This window comes from Ascaphus truei, chromosome 1, assembly GCF_040206685.1.
Source record: "Ascaphus truei isolate aAscTru1 chromosome 1, aAscTru1.hap1, whole genome shotgun sequence".
Taxonomy (NCBI): domain Eukaryota; kingdom Metazoa; phylum Chordata; class Amphibia; order Anura; family Ascaphidae; genus Ascaphus; species Ascaphus truei.
The window spans coordinates 275,139,652-275,160,763 of record NC_134483.1 but is presented as its reverse complement, the minus strand read 5'-3'; the positions used below and the strand labels follow the sequence as shown (position 1 = coordinate 275,160,763).

Genomic DNA, 21,112 nt, shown 5'->3' with positions numbered 1-21,112 from the left:
ATAATCGTGTTGTAAAGTATTCATAAATATGAAAACTGGGAGTCACGCTTGCATCGCGTTAGGAGTGGATTCGTGTTGTAAAGGATTGCGTTATAACGGGGTTGAGCTGTATACACAAATTCAAGTTTGTAAAGCACACATTAGCAAGTTGTTTCCAACTTGCCTTCAGCATAGATTTTTTAAATCACTTAAAAACATACAACATCCATGATTTTGGTTTCTTAGTAGTCTGCCACTTACCAAACTGAGAGCTCCACACAAGGCTATAGGATTTTATATCCAATCTAATTTGGTCAAAACCTGGAGCTGTGCCATTGAACACATCTTGCAGTTCACCACCAGTAAGGTTCATCCGCCTGATCATTTTCTGATCTTCAAGCACATACAAAAAAGATTTCTCCCAATTCAGAAACAAGTGCTGTATTGTGCCGTTTGATTTATAGACAGTCTTTGTGCCAAGCCCAGAATATCTTGTAATGAGAATGGCATTTCTTTCACAGGATAACCAATATATATTGCCAGTGGGGATATCAACTTTTGCCAGGCACACTAAAGAGAGGAATTTTTATTTTTAATACTTTCTTGCAGGAAAACACTTTTTGGAAGGCTAAATAAAGACTGCAGCCTAATTAATTCACAATTATAAAAAAAAAAATAAACCACGTTATCAAAGTTTACTTATGTTTGTAAACTTTATTTCCCTAGCATGCATGCATTTAAACGTCATCTACTGTACATAGACTTATCTATGGAGCTCCCAAACAATCTTGCCATGCTGCAGTCGCAATTCATTTTTTTTACAATTTCGGTGATCATGAGTGCCACACTATTTTGAGACGTTAGTAATTCCTAGCAGAAAATAAACTCCTTACCAAATTTGTATTTCATTTAAAGAATCATCCTTGGCTAGTTAAGTGAAGGATACCATCAGTCAAGTGTTTATTGATTTCTATAAATGCAAAAAATCATTAAGTACTAAAAAACCTCCAATGAAAATTGAAGTGAAAATTGAAGTGAAAATTGAACCTGTCATGACAACTGAGAATGCTATGCAATTAACAATGTTACACGCTCCACACACGTTTTTGTGAAAAAATGGCAATGTTCTTGTACATGCAGAGGAAGACCATGTGTCTTGACTACAGGATGCTTAGAATAGGTGGCTCAAAGCAATCCCAGCTTCAGCACAAGTGGCTCACTTTGACAGCATCCTGTGCTGATGCTGGAATATCCTGAAAACCTTACCTTGTGGGCAAGGGCTGGAGTCGACCCCCTGTGCAAAGACAAGGTGACAAAACAAACCTGGACCACCAGATGGGATGACTTGGACACTTCCTAAGACACCATTGGATCGCATTAGTTGTCCATCATCATCTGTCCAGTAAACTAGATCTCTCTTCCAGTCAACATCCATTAGCTTCATGTTGGTCAGTAGCTGCTGTACCAGAGTCTTTTTCAAAAAGGTTCCTTGAAACCCAAACTCAAGCAAGTTTATTTCATTGGCACCACTACACATGATCTTCAAGTCTGAAAAAGAACAGCACAAAATGAACACTTATGTCATACACATACCCCAATGACCAATCCAGGGGTGTTGACCGATGGAGGATGGGTTGTTTGGGCAGGTAATTGGGGGCATGTCCCAAAGGCGGCAGAAGAAACATGTCTAGGACAATTAGCCCGGGGTGCTTGCCGCCAGGTCATTTGGCTGCTGCAGGTAGTGTAACCCGCTAATCCCTTACTGTAAACTCTAAAATGTAACCCCCTTACTATAAAGCCTAATCCCCAACTGAAACCCTCCAAAAGTCAAACTGTAAACCCTACCTCAGGGGCTAAATAGCCACAGCAAATTGCCCATTTGTCGCTTTCGGCAGGAACAGGCTCATTCAGATATGGCAAGTGTCTTAAAGTGTATAAAGATACTTTGATTTAAACATGTCAAAAATACAGTATGCTAGTAATTAAACAGGAGACAGTGAAGCATTTCCAGCACGGATTTCAAAAGTTACATTGACTCAAATTCCCCCCCCCCCTCCCCCCTAAATCTACCATTCGGCACCAGCCCATTTTCTGGGTTCCCACATCAGTAAGGGGCAAGTATCAGCTACAATTACACAAATACAAGCACTTACTTTCACATTTGCCAGATGGTAGAAGAAATTGTCCTGAAGGACAAGCACACTTGTATGCCTTTGCGTGAACTGGTGACAACAAGCAGAGGTGACTACAAGTCCCTGGAGAGCACGGCGACACATCTAAGAAAAAGAAAATAGTCAAATATTTTGCAGTTGCAGATAAATAGATTACTAGACAGCTATAAAGAATTGGTGGCATTTGATCAGGTGACTTATTCAAAACTTTACCCCAAAGTAAAGTGTGGACATTTCTGTGCAGTTATGCTTTTACTGAGGTTGAACAATATTCTGCAACAAGACAGAAGCTTTGATATTTATTCATTCGGTAGGTTAGTTGACGGTGCAATTATTGAACAGAATTATATAATCAGACCAACCGGATTGCACTTTATTCTTTTTAGATATACACGTCACTAGAAGGAATTGGGAGCATTTTCTTGTGTTTTACAATAACATCCTGTAGTATTTAATAGGACAAAAATTAGCAAACCACTGCAGAAAATCTAGAAATATTTTTTTTTTAAAGGCGAAAATAAAACCTTGTTTAAAGTACAGGATTTGCTGCCCTCATTAGGCTTTTTAAAATAAAAATACAAAAAGCACTCTACTACAGTATGTATTTTGGGTGACATGTTAAATGCATTTTTAAAATCAACTTATACGTTTAACTTACTTCGGGGTTGCTGAAGCTCATGCAGCACAGTGAATGCAGAAATCAGAGAAGTATTCAACAGTAATTCTCGCTCAACTGGATTGTTTCGGAATACAGAGGTCAGCGAACTCTCGTTAGCCAAAAAGAACCATCCTTCAAACACTGCTAGACCCAACAAGGTTTGATCTTTCTGCAGTACATCTGGGAAGGTGAATCTACCACTGCCATCAATCTTAATAGTTTCTATAGACTAAAAAAAAAAAAAAAAACACAAGTATACATGACCAAGGGAAGTAGTGTTCAACAAAATCAGGTTAGCAACGTATACATTGCTCATATCACCAGTGTCCGAACAAGTCACAACAGCGGTTTCCATTATGGGTACTCAAAATATATTTGTGATTCAGAACCTATGGCATATTTGGGTATGTAGGCAGACACCACCACCAAGACTGTGCCATCTCTTGCAAACAGCACCAGGTAGAAATGACAGTTCTTACCTCTTTGTATTCACTGATCCAGTAAAGACGTGATGCAACATAGTCAAGAGTGAGCCCCAACGGTTGTTCCATGGGAACAATCGTGACAACATGCCGATCAGATCCATCCATCCCAGCTGTCTCAATTGTAGTGTTTCCTTTTTTACCATAGTTTATCCAATACATGTATCTGTGGAAAGTGAATAAAATCTTTATGACATTCCCTATTAGCGTTTACTACAATCTTATTACAGCATGACTTTTAGGAGAATTGTTACACAGGCTCGATAATGTGGCATATTATTGTAAACTCCAGTACACCTGTTGGTCTAAAAGTTGACATTTTGTGCTTGGTCATTTTAGGACTAGCAAAACAGCAACAACGCCATCATACAGAAATCTTAGACCATTGGCTCCTAAGTTAGAAATTGTAAAGAACGTTTTTCGACTGGCATTCCACATGTATCCACCAAGATCTCACCTGTCCTTGACTTTGCTAAGGAATTAAATGGTCATGAAAAGCAAAATCAACTGATCAGTTGCAATGAAAATCTGTGCATCATTGCAAGAAACCTGGGGTGCCAGAGCCTCAACTGATACATACCTTTGTGTCCCGTTAATAGGAACCAAGCCCTTGCAGTACATCTTTCTGCATTTCAGTGTCATTACCAATTTACTATACTTATTCGACAGCCTTTACCGAGAGTCTCGGTAGATTTTCACTACTACAGTATTGAGTTTTTTTTTCCCCTTGGCTCTTGGTAGTGATATTCCAAGTACCTTCACACCAAGTTTTTTTTGGTTTGTTTTTTCCCCCTCAAACCAATAGCGCCAGTTAAAGTTTTTGGAGGCATAAAAAAATAAAAAAAAGTTAATTCAACTTTAGTACGAGGGCTAAGCTTTCTCTTGCCCACAAGGCTTAAAACCTTTTGAAATAACAGTACCACTTTAACCCCCTGGCCGTTACATTTTTCATTTAGAAGTTAAAAATTCTTTTTCACACTACGAAAACAATGAAAGCTTTTAACAAGAGCTGGAATGGTGCATTTGTTGCACGTCTCTTAACTTCTATTGAAAGCAGTTGTAGAAAAAAAAATCCATTCAATATGTACATCAATATAATCTACACAGACAAGATGTTTCAGAAGAGGAAGGGGTGTGGCTTTGTAAATGGTTGCTATAGGAACAAGAATACTGGTTACATGAAAAACATTTTTTTTTAATGTATTATACATAAGTATTTTCTCAGTACAGAAAAAATAAGGAGCAAGTTACCATGGTTAAAATTGTTCACACACCTTTTATTAGGAAACACAATAAGTTGTTCAGGTACTATGTCCTTTTCCACAATCCTGACATATCCTCTGCCATCACTCAGTCCAACTGATATGGTCTTGTTTTTGCTGCTGGCCCAATACAGTTGTCCTGTGAACCAGTCTACAGATATACTGTTAACACTTCCAACATCTTGAAGTGGGGGGGAGGAGAAGAGAAAAAAAAATAAAAATAAAGATATTGCCTTTTGTTAAACATCCTATTAGAGCTTATTGTACTGTAGCTTAATAGGAGCAGTTCTGCTAAAATATGTGGCAAGGCACAGAGAAAAAAGGGGTTCTTTCCTGGAACCCATTAAGGCTGTGGGCACTGTCAGGTTCACTCCATCCTTTAAGTAGGACAGGAAATGTTATGCTGGTTGTAGTTTAAAATACCCCTCCCACTACTTGCAGGCAGTCTCTGGTTTCTCCTATAGCTGATAAACAAATTCAAACATGGGGAGGGCAAATTTGTTCCCACTGCCATAGTGAGTTCCAGGAAACAAAATTACAGTAAGCCCAAAATAAATTATCTTTTTGCTCCTTGGCGCAGTAGGACAGAAACCATAAAATATCAAACATACAATGCTAAGGTAGGCAAGGAAATTCCTGCCCCAATGAGCTTACAATCCATAAGGGTTAGTGGAAATAACGTACAGGGGGATAAGAAGGTTGGTGCATTTCAAATAGCCGCTTGTTAGTTAAAGGAATTGGCATTGGATAATTGGATTGTGCAGAGGCAGAGATATGAGAGCAGGGTACTGTACAGTGCAAAGATTGAAGGACTTAAATACACATTGGTCTTCAGTAATACACCATTTCAGATAACAGAGCAACTGCATCAGCAAAATGGCAGCAAACATCTTACACGCATTGGTGGCAACTCAGGTGTTGAGTCTGAAGTGAGCACAGCTGAGCAGCAAAAAGACCCCAACAACAGGGATGCAGGGGGAGGGAGGGGTGAGGTGCTTAGAAAGGTTTATTTTTATATCAAACTTCACTTTGACCAAAGCTTAGTCAGCAGTCCTGAATGTCCAATCTATAATATTTTATGTGATGTATTGAAGGACAACCATACGGCTGCCTTGCATATATGTGCAGGAGATGCTTGTGCCTTAAAAATGCCAAAAGACAAAGCGATGTGTGAAACGCGTTACAGTTTCCACCTGTACTCCACGTTGTCTACCGCGGAATAAAGGTGATTTTATCATAAATTTTTGGTGTTCTAGCCCCAATTTGTATTGCAGCTGTGCTCCGCTTTTCTGTTTGGAATTCCCTCTACTACAAGTCAGGCGCGATGCACGCATTAGGATGGATTGCCTGAATACCGCGAGTATCCTTTTTCTCCGTTTATACTTCAGGAGATTGGACTGTTCATTTGGGTGCTGCTCTAGGGTGACTTTTTCCTATTGGACAGACAGACACCTTGCTTATTTGTCCCCACATATTAACATACATGCACATCCAGTCAGAGGAACACACAGAGGCTTATGAGATCTGTCAAGAAAATTCATATATCTTTCAAGTGGTATATATTGCATATTGGTCTTGTGAACTTTGAGCACTGATATTAGGGACTTGTTCCCGTTTTTGTTCTCCAACTGAGGACTACTCTAACAAATACCACTCTTTGGGGCTGTGAAAAACCACTTTGACCCTTCTCCAATTTGACCGTTGAAAAGAACGGTCTTCCCAGCCAATATGATTTTGCCTTTATAATGCAGGCTTTCTGACTTGTGAAATGAGGAATAGAACCTAGCTTTTTCCTGAAGTAAAAAATCCCTTTTACATACTAATGCTTTGAATCCATTGCCATCAAATTTTTTCCCAAAGATCTAGTCTCCTTGAAAAAGGTAATTAGCATAAAGTTATCCTTTGAGGTACAAATCTGCTATCCAGTGTCCAAGCCACAAGGCTCCTCTCCACCACTTAAAGAGCCATAGATTTAGCTGCAAACATCACAGCATCCAGTGATGCCTTGGCAAAATAATCTGTTTCCAGTTTGATTTTGGATAGAGTTGGAAGCTCGCTTGACCACTTTCTAAATTCTTATGGTTGATATTGCAAGCCACCATACAGGACCGGAAAAGCGCTTTCCATTCTCCTATCCCTTGCGTCTCAAGGATATTGTGCAATCTAGCATATCCCAAGAAAGAAATGTAGCCAGGCTACCCAGACCTCAGTTTCTCTTTCCTTTACCCCCGACAGCGGGAGGGCAGTTGCGAGTGAGTCGCCGGGGGCTCCCGGCGACATCAGCAACAGGGTGCCGCCATCTTGTGGGAGTTCGCGCACGCGCAGTGTAGCGGCAGCCATGTTAGGGTTGGCATGGGAGTTCGCACATGCGCAGAGGTTGGCAAAGCTAGCGGTGTCCATTACAGGTGAGCAGGAGCAGCTAGATCTAGTGGCGGCCATTACAGGGTTGTGTATGCGCAGTGGAGCAGGTGCACGCGACCCGAATGTTAAAAAGCTTGGCCAGGGACTACAGCCTCCAGAATGCACAGATGCAGACAGGACACCAGGGACCCAATAGGGCTTGCACCTTCTCCTGCTGGAGAGATACATTGTTGTGCACAGGCGATACGAGTCAGTAGGAGCCGGAACACAGAGAGGGGAGGGTGTGTTTATGCAGGGAGGAAAGTAGCCTCCTGCACTAGGCCAGAAGTCTCCCCTTAGGCCCCACTCACCCTCAGCTTGTGGCTGCTACAGGGATATACCCTGGGATAGGGACAGGGTCCTGTAGAGCAGCTTAAGTGAGGGTCCAGCCAGGAAGCGTGTATATCCTGACCTTGCTGTTAAAGGTGAATCACTCTCTGCTGACACAGATGACATTCTTGAGGATCACTCCATGCAGGAGCAACCCCGCACAGAGGCAGATTGCAATGTGGGATCATCCTTCTGGAGCAAGGGATCTCAAGTCCAACACATCTGCGCGTCCGGGTGTGGACATACCCGGCAGGTATCTGCATCATACACCAAGTGCACCAACCTCATCTCATCTTAGTGGGCAGAGCTGTCCCACACGTGGGAGGGGGACACTTGAGACTTTGATATATGGTGTGGGTTATCGGCCCGTGAGGCCAGTGTTACAGGATGACACTAAGGTTGCTGTTGTCATATTGTTGATGTATGCTGTATTGTGTTTATCTGCCCATATAGTATACCCGTTTTATATATACACACCTTTGGTGTATGTGGTTAATATATGTGGGTGCTGTGTTAGGAGTCATTCTACCCTTAGAATTCTACACAGGTGGAGGCGCTGTTTATGCAAGATCGTTCCAGAGGATACACCTCAGGATCTCACTGGAGGAGGTTCAGGCCTCCTGTTAAGCACCACACACCTGGTAATACATATAGATTCCCTTCACATGCACATTATCTGCGGTTTGGGGGGGGGGGACTGTTACAGAAAGAACCTTGTTTTTCTTTGGATCCCCTGAAGCTAGAAGATGTCCATCAGGAGGGTCAATTAATGGATTCTTCCATTAAGGTTCTTTTGAGGATTCCCACTATTCACCTCCTGAGAAATTCTGATCCTGTACTTCAGACACCTAATCAAAATTCCCACATGAAGGCTGGTCTGAGATCTTGAGCCCTTTGTGGCCATTTAAACACTAAGTAGTGCAGACTAGATACTTTGGTTACTGTATCCTTCATCCAGGATAAGTAATGTGCGACCTGCTTATTTGGCTCCCCACCTGCTCTTTGAGTTTTCAGTTTTTGCTTCCAGCGCAGGTTTGTTGCAAGTTTAACACTCAATCCTTCTAGGCAAACTTTTAGGGATGAGCCTCCATTGCTACAGTACTTAGTTTCCCTCTCCTGGTTGTCCAAGACATACTGTAGCAATATAAATTACATTTAATATTTAACATATATATCACACCACTAACCAGAGACTGTATTTGCAGCAGATTCCATACCAGTTACTTTTACAGCTTTAAGTTAAAACTGCTCACTGGTCTTTGCACAGATCCATACTGCAGAGTGCCTCTTTAAATGTATCCACTATGACAATGTATGACAATCGTTGGGTCTACAATACTGCGGGAGCGTGCGCCAAAATGTTGTCCCTACTGAGCCTCCTTACTGTTCCATTCTGAAGATGCATTCAAAGTTGGCACTGGTCGCTAGAGCCATAGACATGACAGTTGGGGCTTCAGGCTGCAGGATAGGAAAGACTGTCTGCAGATAGTGGGAGGGGTCTTTTACACTACCTGCAGAAAATTTCCTGTTCTACATCAAGCCAATGATGAAGTTAAATCCCCACTGCCATGGGGGGGGGGGGGGGGGGGAGAGGGGGGGAGAAGAGGGGGAGAAGAGGGTAAATAGAAAATGAAACAGTCTTCATTTACTATATGATGACCTGATCCCATCTGCCCTAGTGGGAGCAAACTAAACATTTAGTATGCAGACCCATAAACCCCTGCCTGTTTTCAGTAGACAGATCTATGGTCAACCTCAATATGATTGAAGTAAAGAAAGCTTACAAATGTGACACTATAATTTTAACACCTAGGTCAATATCACCCAAGCCAGTTTGAAGAGCTGGACATTTACCTGGATAAAGAGAAGTATAATTTTTTCCTCCAATTACGTAAGTATGTAGAGTTTTCATCTCATCTACCCAATAGTAGGACTCTCGAAACAAGTCATAAGCAATTGCAGTAGGTACAACTTTTATGGATACAAGACTCTGGTATTCTCCGGTCCTAACATCCACTATGGCAAGTTCAGCCTTTGCTGCCAGCAAAATAAGTGTGGCATTGTCTGGGGGAATAAAAAACAAACACATGAGAAAAGAATATATTATCACATTATTAGCCTCTTTGTCAGGTATCTAAGGATACTGTACTTTTCTGAAATGGCACCCAAGCAGGTCTTCAATCTAAACTAAAAACGCAATTAATCTGTTTCAAAAGCCATCATGCAAGTCATTTCCGAACGGTTAGTCAAAAAGGAAAAAACATTTGTGCAACTACACCCTAGCACCAAAGCCAACAAGTCACATCCAAAAATAAGGAGGCCCAACTATAGGACAAAAAGTTTTTTTTTTTTTTTTTAAATGACAAATTATGCCCACAAATTAAAATAAATAAATAAAAAAAAAAAAAAAGTCAATATCTCTTGGCCCAATGAAAAGGGGAGGTTGTATATTCAAGCAATCAAAAAAAAAAAAAAAAAAAGTAAAATCAAAGTTAGGCAGTCCAACACCGACTGTTTACACATTTGTACGTACCTATAACTTCACAAACGGTTTGCCCCTTAAGCTCATATCCTGTAATACAGTCACATGTGAATGACCCATTGGAATTCCTGCAAAGTTGGTGACAAGGGCTGTAGGACATGGAACATTCATCAATATCTGGGGATGGGGGGTAGAAGAGAAGGGGAGATTTTTTTTTTTAATCGTTAGACACCCAAGACTGACAAGTGTTGACTTAACAAGCAAAGGGCACTCAATGTGAACACTGTTGATGTAGCATGGCTACCTAGAAAAGATCAATTGCTACAGTACATCATAGTGCAAACACTTTATCCCCAGTTTTATGTCTAAATAGTGCAAGGTCTGTCCATCAGTTTATAGAAGGGGATAGCTGTATACAGTATTCCCATAAGTTATCAATTTTAACAAGCTTGTTTAGACCAGCGATTTCCCACACAAGGAATTTTCTGCAAAATATACTTTGCCATGTGAGGAAGAGTTCTCAAACTTGATATGGTAAAACTTTGGCTTACATGCTCCTACAAACCATATTCTATACATTTAAAAAATATCCAACGATGGAAGTACACAGTACAGTATGTGTGCACATTTCTCTGTATAACCACTATTTAGATTGCTTGCACGATAATATAATAGCCCCAACATTAAACATGTTTACAAAGTACATGGTAAATGATCGCATTATTTCTGAACAGTACTAAATCTGTCCACACAATTAGGCCTCATTTAAAAACCATCAGCCAGCTCAGAATGTATGCATAAAACATTTAAACTGTAAAAAAAGATTTACTGTAACAAATTGCACTTAAACTGCACAATGGTTTTTACAAAAAGAGAAGGTGGACATCTATTGCAATGGTCCAGTATGCACGAGACAAGGGGTGTATAAAGTCCCTTCCATTAGTGTTGTGGAGATCTGGTCATGAAGACCAGATGGTACTGTATAGCAGACTAGTTTACTACAACTTATTTTCTTGAATGCAGGCAAGTATATTTTCTTTAGTCTATTCCATGGTTATAAGATTAGTAGGGACATGCAGTTTAAGGGCCACTAAAATGCAATTCAGTGGCCAGAATTGTGTCATGAAGTGACAAGTTAAATTCCCTAATTTACATTTTAGAAGTGAAATGGGCTGAAGACAGATACAATTTAAAGTTCTGACTATCTGAAATGTTGGGTTTGTGCCTCAACATAAATAGTTGAGCTCTCGCTGAAGCAAACACCTGCATACAAAAGTTATTTGGTGCACAAAACGAGACATACCAACACAACTCTGACCATCCAGGTCAATCTTCCAACCAGCATGGCAAGAGCACTTTGCACCCCATGTTACTTCTTCGCATTGGTGCATGCAGCCTCCATTAGCAACAGAGCACAGTTGATCTGAATTACACATTCACAACAAAAACAGGTTATATACAGAATGTACAACTGCAAGGGAAATACAAATGTAAGCTTAATTTGACAATGTACACAGTGTTTGTATTTATGTGGCAGCTATCCTCAGAGAGGAAAAAAATTATATTTGCTTGTACAGTACTAATTAGCCCAAATCATTACAGATGAGGTTTATCTTGAGCAGTAGTCTGCCCAATTTAGCAGCCTTCTAAATCTTCAAGGCAGTAATGGAAATATTACATACACTGTCTCCTATACAGAACCAAAATTTCTACAGATGTCCTGCAGAAAAGAAAATGACAGAAAATGCCAGTGAAATTCAGTTGTGTGGCTTTTAACATAGATATTGGTTGGCTGCAGATGGCAATGAATTGTGCAGAAAAGACCCAGTAGTTTATACAGCCAAATTAGTTTGCGCCAAAGATCTAAGACAGTGGATTATTTTTTGCAGGTTATGAATGCCCACAGGATGTGCAGTGTCATCTCCAATGTTAATTGTGATGACTCAAAAAGTCCCTCTATATGTTAAACAAATGTCCATTTTTTTTCTCCAATCTAATTTTACTATAATCTCTGGAGTTTGGAACTTCTAAAAAGTTAAATTGCCACATAAATTTACCAAATTACTTAATTGTCCACAAAATTGAACCATGTCAATGGCACCAGACACTTTTCAACCAGTTGTACCCACAAATTAGGTCAAGCAGCTAGTACAAGAGACAATTGGTCCATATTCCAGTACTATCCCTCGACCATGCTCCCTGCTGGCGTGCTGAGGCGCGCTAAGGCACAGGGAAAGCTGGTGCTTTCCCTGGCCTTGCGGTTGCTTACCGCACGCGCTGTCAGCGGGCCGTCAGGGGGCGGGCCGGGGCCGGGGGCATCACTGGCCGGGGGCGGGCCAGTGACGTCACGGAGCTGGTTCGCCCTCATTGGGCGAACCGCTCACGTGACTGGCCTGTCGCGCTGGCAAGCGGGGGAATTTTAAATTCCCCCAAGACCTGCGCTTCCGCACGCTAGCGGAAGCGCAGGTGAGCCCCTACTAAAACCGCTCTAATTGCGACTGTAGGGGCTCAGTGCTGAGCGGGAGCACGCGTCAGAGCCCTTCCGCCATCAAGCAAGGAACATGGCCGAGGCCTTTATAGAGTAGATAGTGCTAAATCAAATAGCGTATCCAATGAGCTATAAAACAAAAAAGGTCAATGTAGGTCAGTACATTGCCCAAAAAAGTAAATATTTGATGCCATCAAAATACAAACCCCCAGGTAAGTGATAAACTAAAAATAGTATGCCTTTGTTGTATTAAAGTATAACTTTGACACATTGATAGAGTGTAGACTGATTGCATACACATTTAAACATGGGGTGCACAGATTTGTATCAATTTACTCTTTTGGTCCCAGATACTTTTCTATGGCTACTTTTCTATGGCTACTTTTCTATGGCTACTTTTCTATGGCTACTTTTCTATGGCTACTTTTCTATGGCTACTTTTCTATGGCTACTTTTCTATGGCTACTTTTCTATGGCGACTTTTCTATGGCGACTTTTCTATGGCTACTTTTCTATGGCTACTTTTCTATGGCTACTTTTCTATGGCTACTTTTCTATGGCTACTTTTCTATGGCTACTTTTCTATGGCTACTTTTCTATGGCTACTTTTCTATGGCTACTTTTCTATGGCTACTTTTCTTTGGCTACTTTTCTTTGGCTACTTTTCTATGGCTACTTTTCTATGGCTACTTTATCGAGGTCACGTGTACACCTTCCACACCCAAGGCATTTGTCTAGCAGAATGATTACATTGTAGATGGAGACAAGCACAGCAACCCCTCAATTACCAGAAATAGCCACAATGACTCAAGTACAGTACTATTGTATTAATACAGTATGAATACAAGCATAGTGTTTGCCTTTAATGTGAGCGAGTATCAAAGAAGAGCTACAATATGTAGCAATTTGTATGAAATATGTAAAATATGTAAAATATGTACTAAGTTGCCAATTAATAGCCCTCTAATGATCAAATTTATTTTAGCTGCACAATCACAGTCCATCTACATGACTTAAAAATTAATAAAGTCTAGCATATACTGGAAGTCACATACCACAAGAGTTTGTTTCATCAGTCCCATCTTCACAGTCCATATCCCCATCACACATTTGCGTACCATTAAAGCAGTGCCCATCACATTGGAGGTCTCCAATACAGGGTTCTTGAAAACAGAATGTTTAGCCATATATCTACATATTAACTCACAATATGTGCCAGAGTAGAACATTTTATCACCAATGTAATTTACCATTGTACCCATAGTTGACAGAATGGGCATCTCAGAATTCTAATATGCAAGTCTAGTCTTGAATTCCATTATTTTCATTCTTGAAAACATGGAACCTTGAATGGAAGGTGTTTGTGACAGGGTAACACCGATTCCAGTAGGACAAATTAGGTCAATGAATATAATTGTAGCTACAGTATTAGTTGGTGCCTTATAGCCGCCCCTTTAGTAATCTATGTAAACATCCTACCTGAAACCATGACTAATAAGTTCTCCCAGCATTTATTGCAATAAAAACCTGTAGGGGGAGAGATTTTCTGTAACTGAACTAAACTATGGCAACTAATGTTAATGGCACGAATCCAAGCATATCAGGGCCCATATTTAGAAAGAAGTGCTACTCCAGAAAACAATCCCTGCAAGCCGTGAACCCAGCACCCCCCACATATTTGTGTCAAAAGGAATACTATTGGGGTGACCAAATGTACTGCATACAAACAAAAAACCCCAACGCCACATCCAAACAGTAATTTGGATGTGGCATTGGGGCTTTGTTTGTTTACACGTCATAAGACACCAGCAGATCCAAGTGATTATGCTTTATCTTCCAGAACTGGAAAGAGTCTACTGGAATACCACAGCTTGGTAAATATGGGCTTTAGACAAAAGGGACTGAATGAGTCAACATTTCTTCTAGTAACTCCTGACACTATATCCTCCAAACACTCCATGTAGAGCAAAAATGACTCCCAATTCCACTAATGTGCCAGTTAACAGAAAATAGGGCAGTAGATTAAATTGCCGATCGTACCCTAAAAAGGGGAAATAAAAAGCAAGACAATAGCTTCCTTATATCACCTCTGTGGCTGTATCTAGAAGGGCAAATTGTTCAGCAACACCAGAGCAATATTGTACAGATCTAGCAGATGTCATTGTTCCTGCTGGCATGTTGTTGTATGTATACTGTCACACCAGCAAGTGCAGTTGACACTACAGTACTTCAACCGATTCCTCAGCACTATGGGATATTGTCAGGAGTGAACACTTGGCCTAATTACAATTTGAAGGTAACTGTTTGTAGTACTCCATGCAAGGACTGGAATGCTGCTCCCATTTCAGATATCTACATTTCAATAGGGTTTCCAAGTTCGTGATATTTACCCAAATGTACTTATTTTTCCAAGAAGTGGGAAAAATCCTACCACATTGATCTTCATCTGATCCGTCTCCACAGTTGTCGATGCCATCACATTTCCACGACTCCATAATGCACACCTGGTTTTTGCACTGCCACTGGAGCGCCATGCACTTTCTTTCAGGGCAATTCTCCTCATCAAAACCACCCTCACAATCCTGGTGACCATCACACACTTCCCATGCATCTATACACTGGTCATCATTGAGGCACTTAATTTTTTCTGCTGCACAAACTAGTAATTGGAGATACAAATTAAAAAAAAAAAAAAAAAAAAAAAAATAAGAGTTATGGAAAAAGAATAACTAATGGAAGGGATTTACACAATATATTTTCCCAAATGAAGTTTATGGTTCCAGCACTTACTTGTAAAGATCAAATTCCCACTACATCACTAATTTAGGAACACTCCCACCAACCCACTATTAGGTCTTCTCCTTAACGGATTTTAAATATAAAATATCTAAAAAAAAATTAATCATCTCCACTGTCACTTGTAAGACTTGCAGTAGCTTACAAACTTTTTGGAATTCATCCCATACTCGCCCCATTGCCTACATGCCCTTAAAATGGCTTTGAAAACACCATAAAAAGAAGTTAACATGACAGTAGAGACACATTCTTCTCTCCCACTCTATATGCATCTTCCATCAAAATCACAATGTGATATAGTCGGTGCCTATATATCAAAAAAATTAAATAATATGTGTGAACGTTCAATTGTATGTGGCTTTGCTTTGGGGTTGAGAAAGGTCTACTGCAATGCCCTTCAACTAGTCCCCGAATAGAGACAGATCAGAAGGACTACAAAAAACGCATTAAAAATAAATAAAAACACCCCACACAGGAGTCACTTAAACACCTTTCGCAGACCAGATTTGTCTCTTGGGGTGCAAGTTGAAGAGCTCTGGTCTGCCGAGTGCCTTCCAATATTGCAAAGAAACCTCAACGTGTACTTTAGGATGGGCACAACATTGAATGAGCTTACAGTACCTGGAAAACATTTTAATGAATATTCTAAGTTGTACATACCACATTCGCTCTCATCGGAACCATCCAGGCAATCACTAAAGCCATCACATTTCCAGCTACTAGAAATGCACTTTCCATTATCACATTGCCATGCATTTTTGTCACCGTGACATACTTCATCTAAATTTGAGAGAATAAATTTTTTTTTTTAAAAATTAAAAAAATTGAGGGCCATCTTAAATTTTGTTTGCCAAAGAGAGAAAGTGAGCAGAAGAAATGAAAGCATGAGGCTTCATATAAATTGCATTGTATTCTCAGCAAAACCATGACCCACTTTACGTCATCCGTAAAACAAATAAAACCAGTAAATCGTTTTAACCTTGCGAAAAGCAGCCCCATCACCATCAATAATGCCCAGCAATTACAACAATTTTATCAGTGTCATTTAAGGAAGTACTAAAACATTAAATGCAAATGGGTTTTGTAGTTGCTTTAAGAGTTAAGGTTCAGAGTGCTGTTTCTGGACTAGATGTGCAAATGTGTCCCAAAGTGGTTGCAAATTGGTTTACATGTTTTGTGAAAGGCAAAATGTCACATTGCTCAAAAAACAAAATAATTTAGCAAAAAAAAAAAGTAGAGTACCCATTGACTTATACCCCTTAAACTTTTTGATTCTGTGATCTGCTTAAAGGAAAAATGTTTCTGAAACTATAAGTACACAGTAAATATTAGTCCATTAAAAACTGCATCCCATGTAGCATTTAACATCTAATTTGTTCCTCCAAAAGGTTACTGTCTAGTACATCTGCAGATGCTGGTAAACCAACGAGTATGCAAGTGATATTGCATTTGATTCAAAGCTTACCAGCTAGAAATGTGCCCCAGTGTCTAAACATTTGTTTTGTGTGTTCAGTGCGCAGTGCACTTTAACATTTTACTGAAAAGATACAAGACATTGGCAAATTCAAGATCATACATGCTTTCTAGGGGGGGGGGGGGGGAGAATATATAAATATTACAGTATTATATCTTACCACATTGTTCATCTGTACCATCAGGGCAGTCCCGGTCTCCATTGCACAGCCAAGAAATGGGTATGCATTTCTCCTTGCATGCAAACTGCTGAGGAAAACTACAAACTGCAGTATCTACAAGAGTTGCAAGGAGAGAGGGGGAAAAAAATAAAATAAAAAAGTTAGACTGCAGGATTGACAAATGAGATTTTTTTATTTTGTTTTGAAAGTGCTTTTTTTTTTTAAGTTTATTGCAACTAAAATAGGGAATGATGTTGCCAATAATTAATTTACAGATTAACTTTAGGGAACCCTATGGGCCCCCAGAGGTCATGTGACAGATAAACCTAGTGATCCACCAGGATGAGCATATAAAAAAAAAAAAAACATACAAAGCCATAGTATCCAAAAATCTTTCCAATTTTTCAAGCCCTAGTTTACATGCATAGATGTGTAACGGGTATTCCCCCACCCAATCGCATATAGTGTACAGTATGTGAGGGGGAACCTATATGTTACCAGGTGTGGTGCAGTATACCTGTCAGGATCACAGGAGGTCTGAGCCTCCGCTAGTGAGAGCCTGGGGTGAATCCTCTAGAACAATCTTATAATTACAGCCCCTCCACCTGTGCAGGATTCTAGGAGTGTAGAATGTCCCCTACACAGGACCCACATATATGAACCATATACACCAAGGAGTAATATATTATATATAATATATTATATATAATATATATTATATCAAATATATAAAATATTATATATAATATATATTATATAAAATATATAATATATATTATATAAAATATATAATATATATTATATAAAATATATAATATATATTATATAAAATATATAATATAATATATATTATATATAATATATATTATATAAAATATATAATATAATATATATTATATATATTAATTATATATATTAAATATAATATTAAATATAATATAACAGCAATAATAATAATAATAACAACAAATATATCTCTATCTATCTATCTATCCATCTATCTATCACAGGTTTACTATATGGGCAGGTAACACAATACACATGCATCAACAATATGACATCAACAGTACATAACTTCAGTGTCACCCTGTAACACTACTAAGCACAACTCTCCACACACCTTGCAGGGCCTTAACCCGACACAGTATTCCCTAAGTCCATGTACCCAAAGTCCCAAGAGTCTCACAACCCCACCCACGTGTGGGACAGCGCTGTCCACTAAGATGAAATGTATAGGTGTTGCACTTGGTGACTTGGATAATACCTGCCCGGCTCTCCTGCAACCGGGAATCGCAGAACTGTGGAAGAGGACCGTCTGTGTCCAGCGCCGAAGCCTCAGCGATGGGGGTCTCCTGAGCAAGCTCCCTGCTCAGACAGTCTCTGTCTCTGCAGAGAATGATTCCTTGTACACTGACACTTCTCGTCAGAGCACACAGCACTGCAGCTGTGTCACTGACTGAACTGACCGCTAACAGGACAAAGTCCCTACCTAAGGGGCCTTCCCTAAAGCAGTCACAAGCTGAAGGGGAGTGGGGTCTAACTGGGGCCTAAGGGGAGACTTCTGGCCTAGTGCAGGAGGATACTTTCCTCCCTGCACAAACACACCCTCCCCTCTGTGTCCCAGCTTCTTACTGACAATCCCTGTCTGCACACAACATTGTATCTTCTTTGCTGCAGGAGAATCTGTAAACAATATTGGCTTCAATGCAGCAGGTGATAGGGGTGAAAGGGCAGTCCCCAGAGGCTGCTGGGCATCGTAGTCCACTCAGGACCTCTTCTCTATTAGCGCAGCGTGCGTGATTTCTACTGCGCATGTCTGAAGCTGTAATGGCCGCCGCTACTCTTAACTGAGCATGCGCAACTTCCAAGAGCTCCTGCACACATGTAATGGCCACCGCTACCCTTACCAACCTCTGTGCATTGCACTGCACAGGAGCGAACTCCCGCACCAACCTCAACATGGCCGCCGCAACGGCTGCTTACGCGCAAGCCTCCGCACATGCAAACACATTAAACATGGCGGCGTCCTGCCGCCGGGAGCCCCCGGGGAAAGCTCTCGCCCCCGCAGCAGCACACACGCAAGGGGGGAAAAAACCGGCAGACAGGGGGACCGGAGGGACCCTGGCTACAGATGGATAATCAACTTTGCTTGGCTTTCTGATTCACTGTTGTAATGAAGTGTCACAACACCTGTCCCAGAAGTAGATGTTAATCTAGTATACCCAGATAAGGAACACCAATAAATTGAGCTGTATATTCCATTCAAGTATTTACGATTTTCAGAGCTCTGTACAGTGGCCAATATTGACAGTGGTAAAGGAGTTGAGAGAATATGCCACAACTACACTAGCGAAGGACATTTATATATCTGTGTCAAAACATTTGTCCTAGCCCAACTAGAAGGGAGTAATATCCCAGCTGTTTTCGGAATGCCATAGAGCCGGCCTGCACAACTCCAGTCCTCAAGGGCTGCAAACAGGCCAGGTTTTCAGGATAGCCCTACTTCAGCACGGCTGGCTCAATTAGTGACTATGACCAAGCCACTAATTGAGCCAGCTGTGTTGAAGTAGGGATATCCTGAAAACCTGGCCTGTTTACAGCCCTTGAGGACTGGAGTTGTGCAGGCCTGCCATAGAGGATGCTGGGGGGGGGGGGGGGAATTTAAAAAAAAATAAAAAAAAATAAAAATTTAAAAAAAAACTCAGTGAGTCAAGACACGGATTGGCACTGTTTGAAGCAGGGGAACCTGGTTCAATTCCCAGTGTCAGCACCAAAAACAGATTGTAAGCTCTACGAGGCAGGGACTGTGTCTGTAAAATGCCTCTGAAAAGCACTACATAAAACTAGCAGTGCTTAATAAAAATAAATTATTATTATTTAAACTTCCACACAAAACAAGTTAACCCGCACCAAATGGTAGTATAACTGACTGCATACAACTTTCCTTCTGGTTGGAACGTCACACAATCCAAACAGTCATGCTCGCAGGCACGTTATGAGTTATAATTTTGGAGGTAGTTTGAGTGTTCGATATGTTCTAAAAACATCTATTTAAAGAGAAACAGAGGACTTGTGTAAAAAAGAATTTTAAATAAAAAAAAAAAAACATTTGTAAATTCAGACTTTCATGATCTGTAGTTACCTTGCATCGTGGGTAAACTCATCCTATTGTGGCCAAACATGTAATAAAACCTCAATTTAAATGCAATATTTCATATACTGTACAGTAGTTAAAGATGTGCAGGCCTTCATGTAGCATGACAGAAGTAATACGAAAGGGTTAATGATGTAATGTTGGGTTTTAGTACATTTGGATGTGCATGGATTTGGTTTTGATTTTAGCTCTTTTGGCCACATCGCAAAAGCACTCCAGTAATTTGTAATACACTAAAACCGAGATGTATCCCCTTAGATGTCTGAGGCTACCCTTAGGAAAGCTTTTGGGCACTATTCACAAAATACATGCTGTACCATCCATGTGCAAATATTAACCCGAGTCATGATCAGTGTGACTAGCATACCTCTTGGGCTTCTAAAGGGGTTTTTAATAAGTTATTCATTGTGAATATGTATTTTCATCACTTATTCTAGGTTGATTAGTCTTACTATACCTTGCCTGTACATATAGTGGCCATTATAGACAAGGTAAGTCCAACTCCATCCTGAGGTAGGTGATACAAATTTGCACTATTTTTGGCAGTAGACAGAGGCAGAGTTTAGAGAACAGCATGTGAATAATATGCATTTGCCAATCTGAACCCCTTCAGTCTACAAAATCACCCCAAAGGCAGATGCCTGTTGGGGTTCCCCAAGAGCTTCCGCTCTGCACATGACCAGCATGCTATGGGTTAACTCTGCATTTGCCTACTGCTGTGCTTAGTCAGCCCCACCCTCTGGAACACTAATGCCCTAAGGGACAAAAAGGACTTTGAAATCACAGCTGCATTCATTCTGAACCCCTTCAGTCTACATCTGCGTTGCCCCACAGGTGCACAGCCAAAAGGGTGTGAGCCTTTTGGCTGAGGTTTGTTGGTGTTAAAGTTACTGTATTTCAAATCTGAAACTCTCCAACTTTTTTTTTATCCTTTGCACCTAATTTGCCTTCTCCAACAGGTCTATGAAATATCTGAATTGACCATTATAACTGTTCCCAGGACATAATTGAAAACATAAGGTAACAATTTATTACTTCCTGGTAAGACATTTTATAAATAAATATTTCCATGCTAGTTAAACTTGCCAATCTGTATGATATTCATTATTTTATGCAGCATTAATGAATTACCTGGTAAGCACAACACCAATGCCTATTTATACCCTAACTGGAATTTAGTGAATCCAAGCGTATGTTGGAAAAACCAATCAGGCCCTTTAGACCAGTATGAAATCAGATTCACCAGATCAAAACACCAATCCAAGGACGCCTTTGG

General features: G+C 40.3%; 1 protein-coding gene across 1 annotated transcript in view; it reads right to left on the bottom strand.

The window, feature by feature from the left end:
* LOC142496247 (low-density lipoprotein receptor-related protein 2-like) overlaps window positions 1-21,112 on the bottom strand; it is a 73,192-nt gene that overhangs the window by 40,484 nt on the left and 11,596 nt on the right. The window contains exons 2-14 of the mRNA XM_075602874.1: window positions 16,683-16,796; window positions 15,709-15,828; window positions 14,684-14,911; window positions 13,308-13,415; window positions 11,068-11,187; window positions 9,816-9,941; window positions 9,137-9,346; window positions 4,565-4,733; window positions 3,288-3,456; window positions 2,809-3,037; window positions 2,133-2,255; window positions 1,303-1,527; window positions 241-549 (exon numbers count right to left, since the gene is read on the bottom strand). Of these exons, the coding sequence (XP_075458989.1) occupies window positions 241-549; window positions 1,303-1,527; window positions 2,133-2,255; window positions 2,809-3,037; window positions 3,288-3,456; window positions 4,565-4,733; window positions 9,137-9,346; window positions 9,816-9,941; window positions 11,068-11,187; window positions 13,308-13,415; window positions 14,684-14,911; window positions 15,709-15,828; window positions 16,683-16,796 (2,250 nt within the window). The remainder of the gene's footprint in view (window positions 1-240; window positions 550-1,302; window positions 1,528-2,132; window positions 2,256-2,808; window positions 3,038-3,287; window positions 3,457-4,564; window positions 4,734-9,136; window positions 9,347-9,815; window positions 9,942-11,067; window positions 11,188-13,307; window positions 13,416-14,683; window positions 14,912-15,708; window positions 15,829-16,682; window positions 16,797-21,112) is intronic.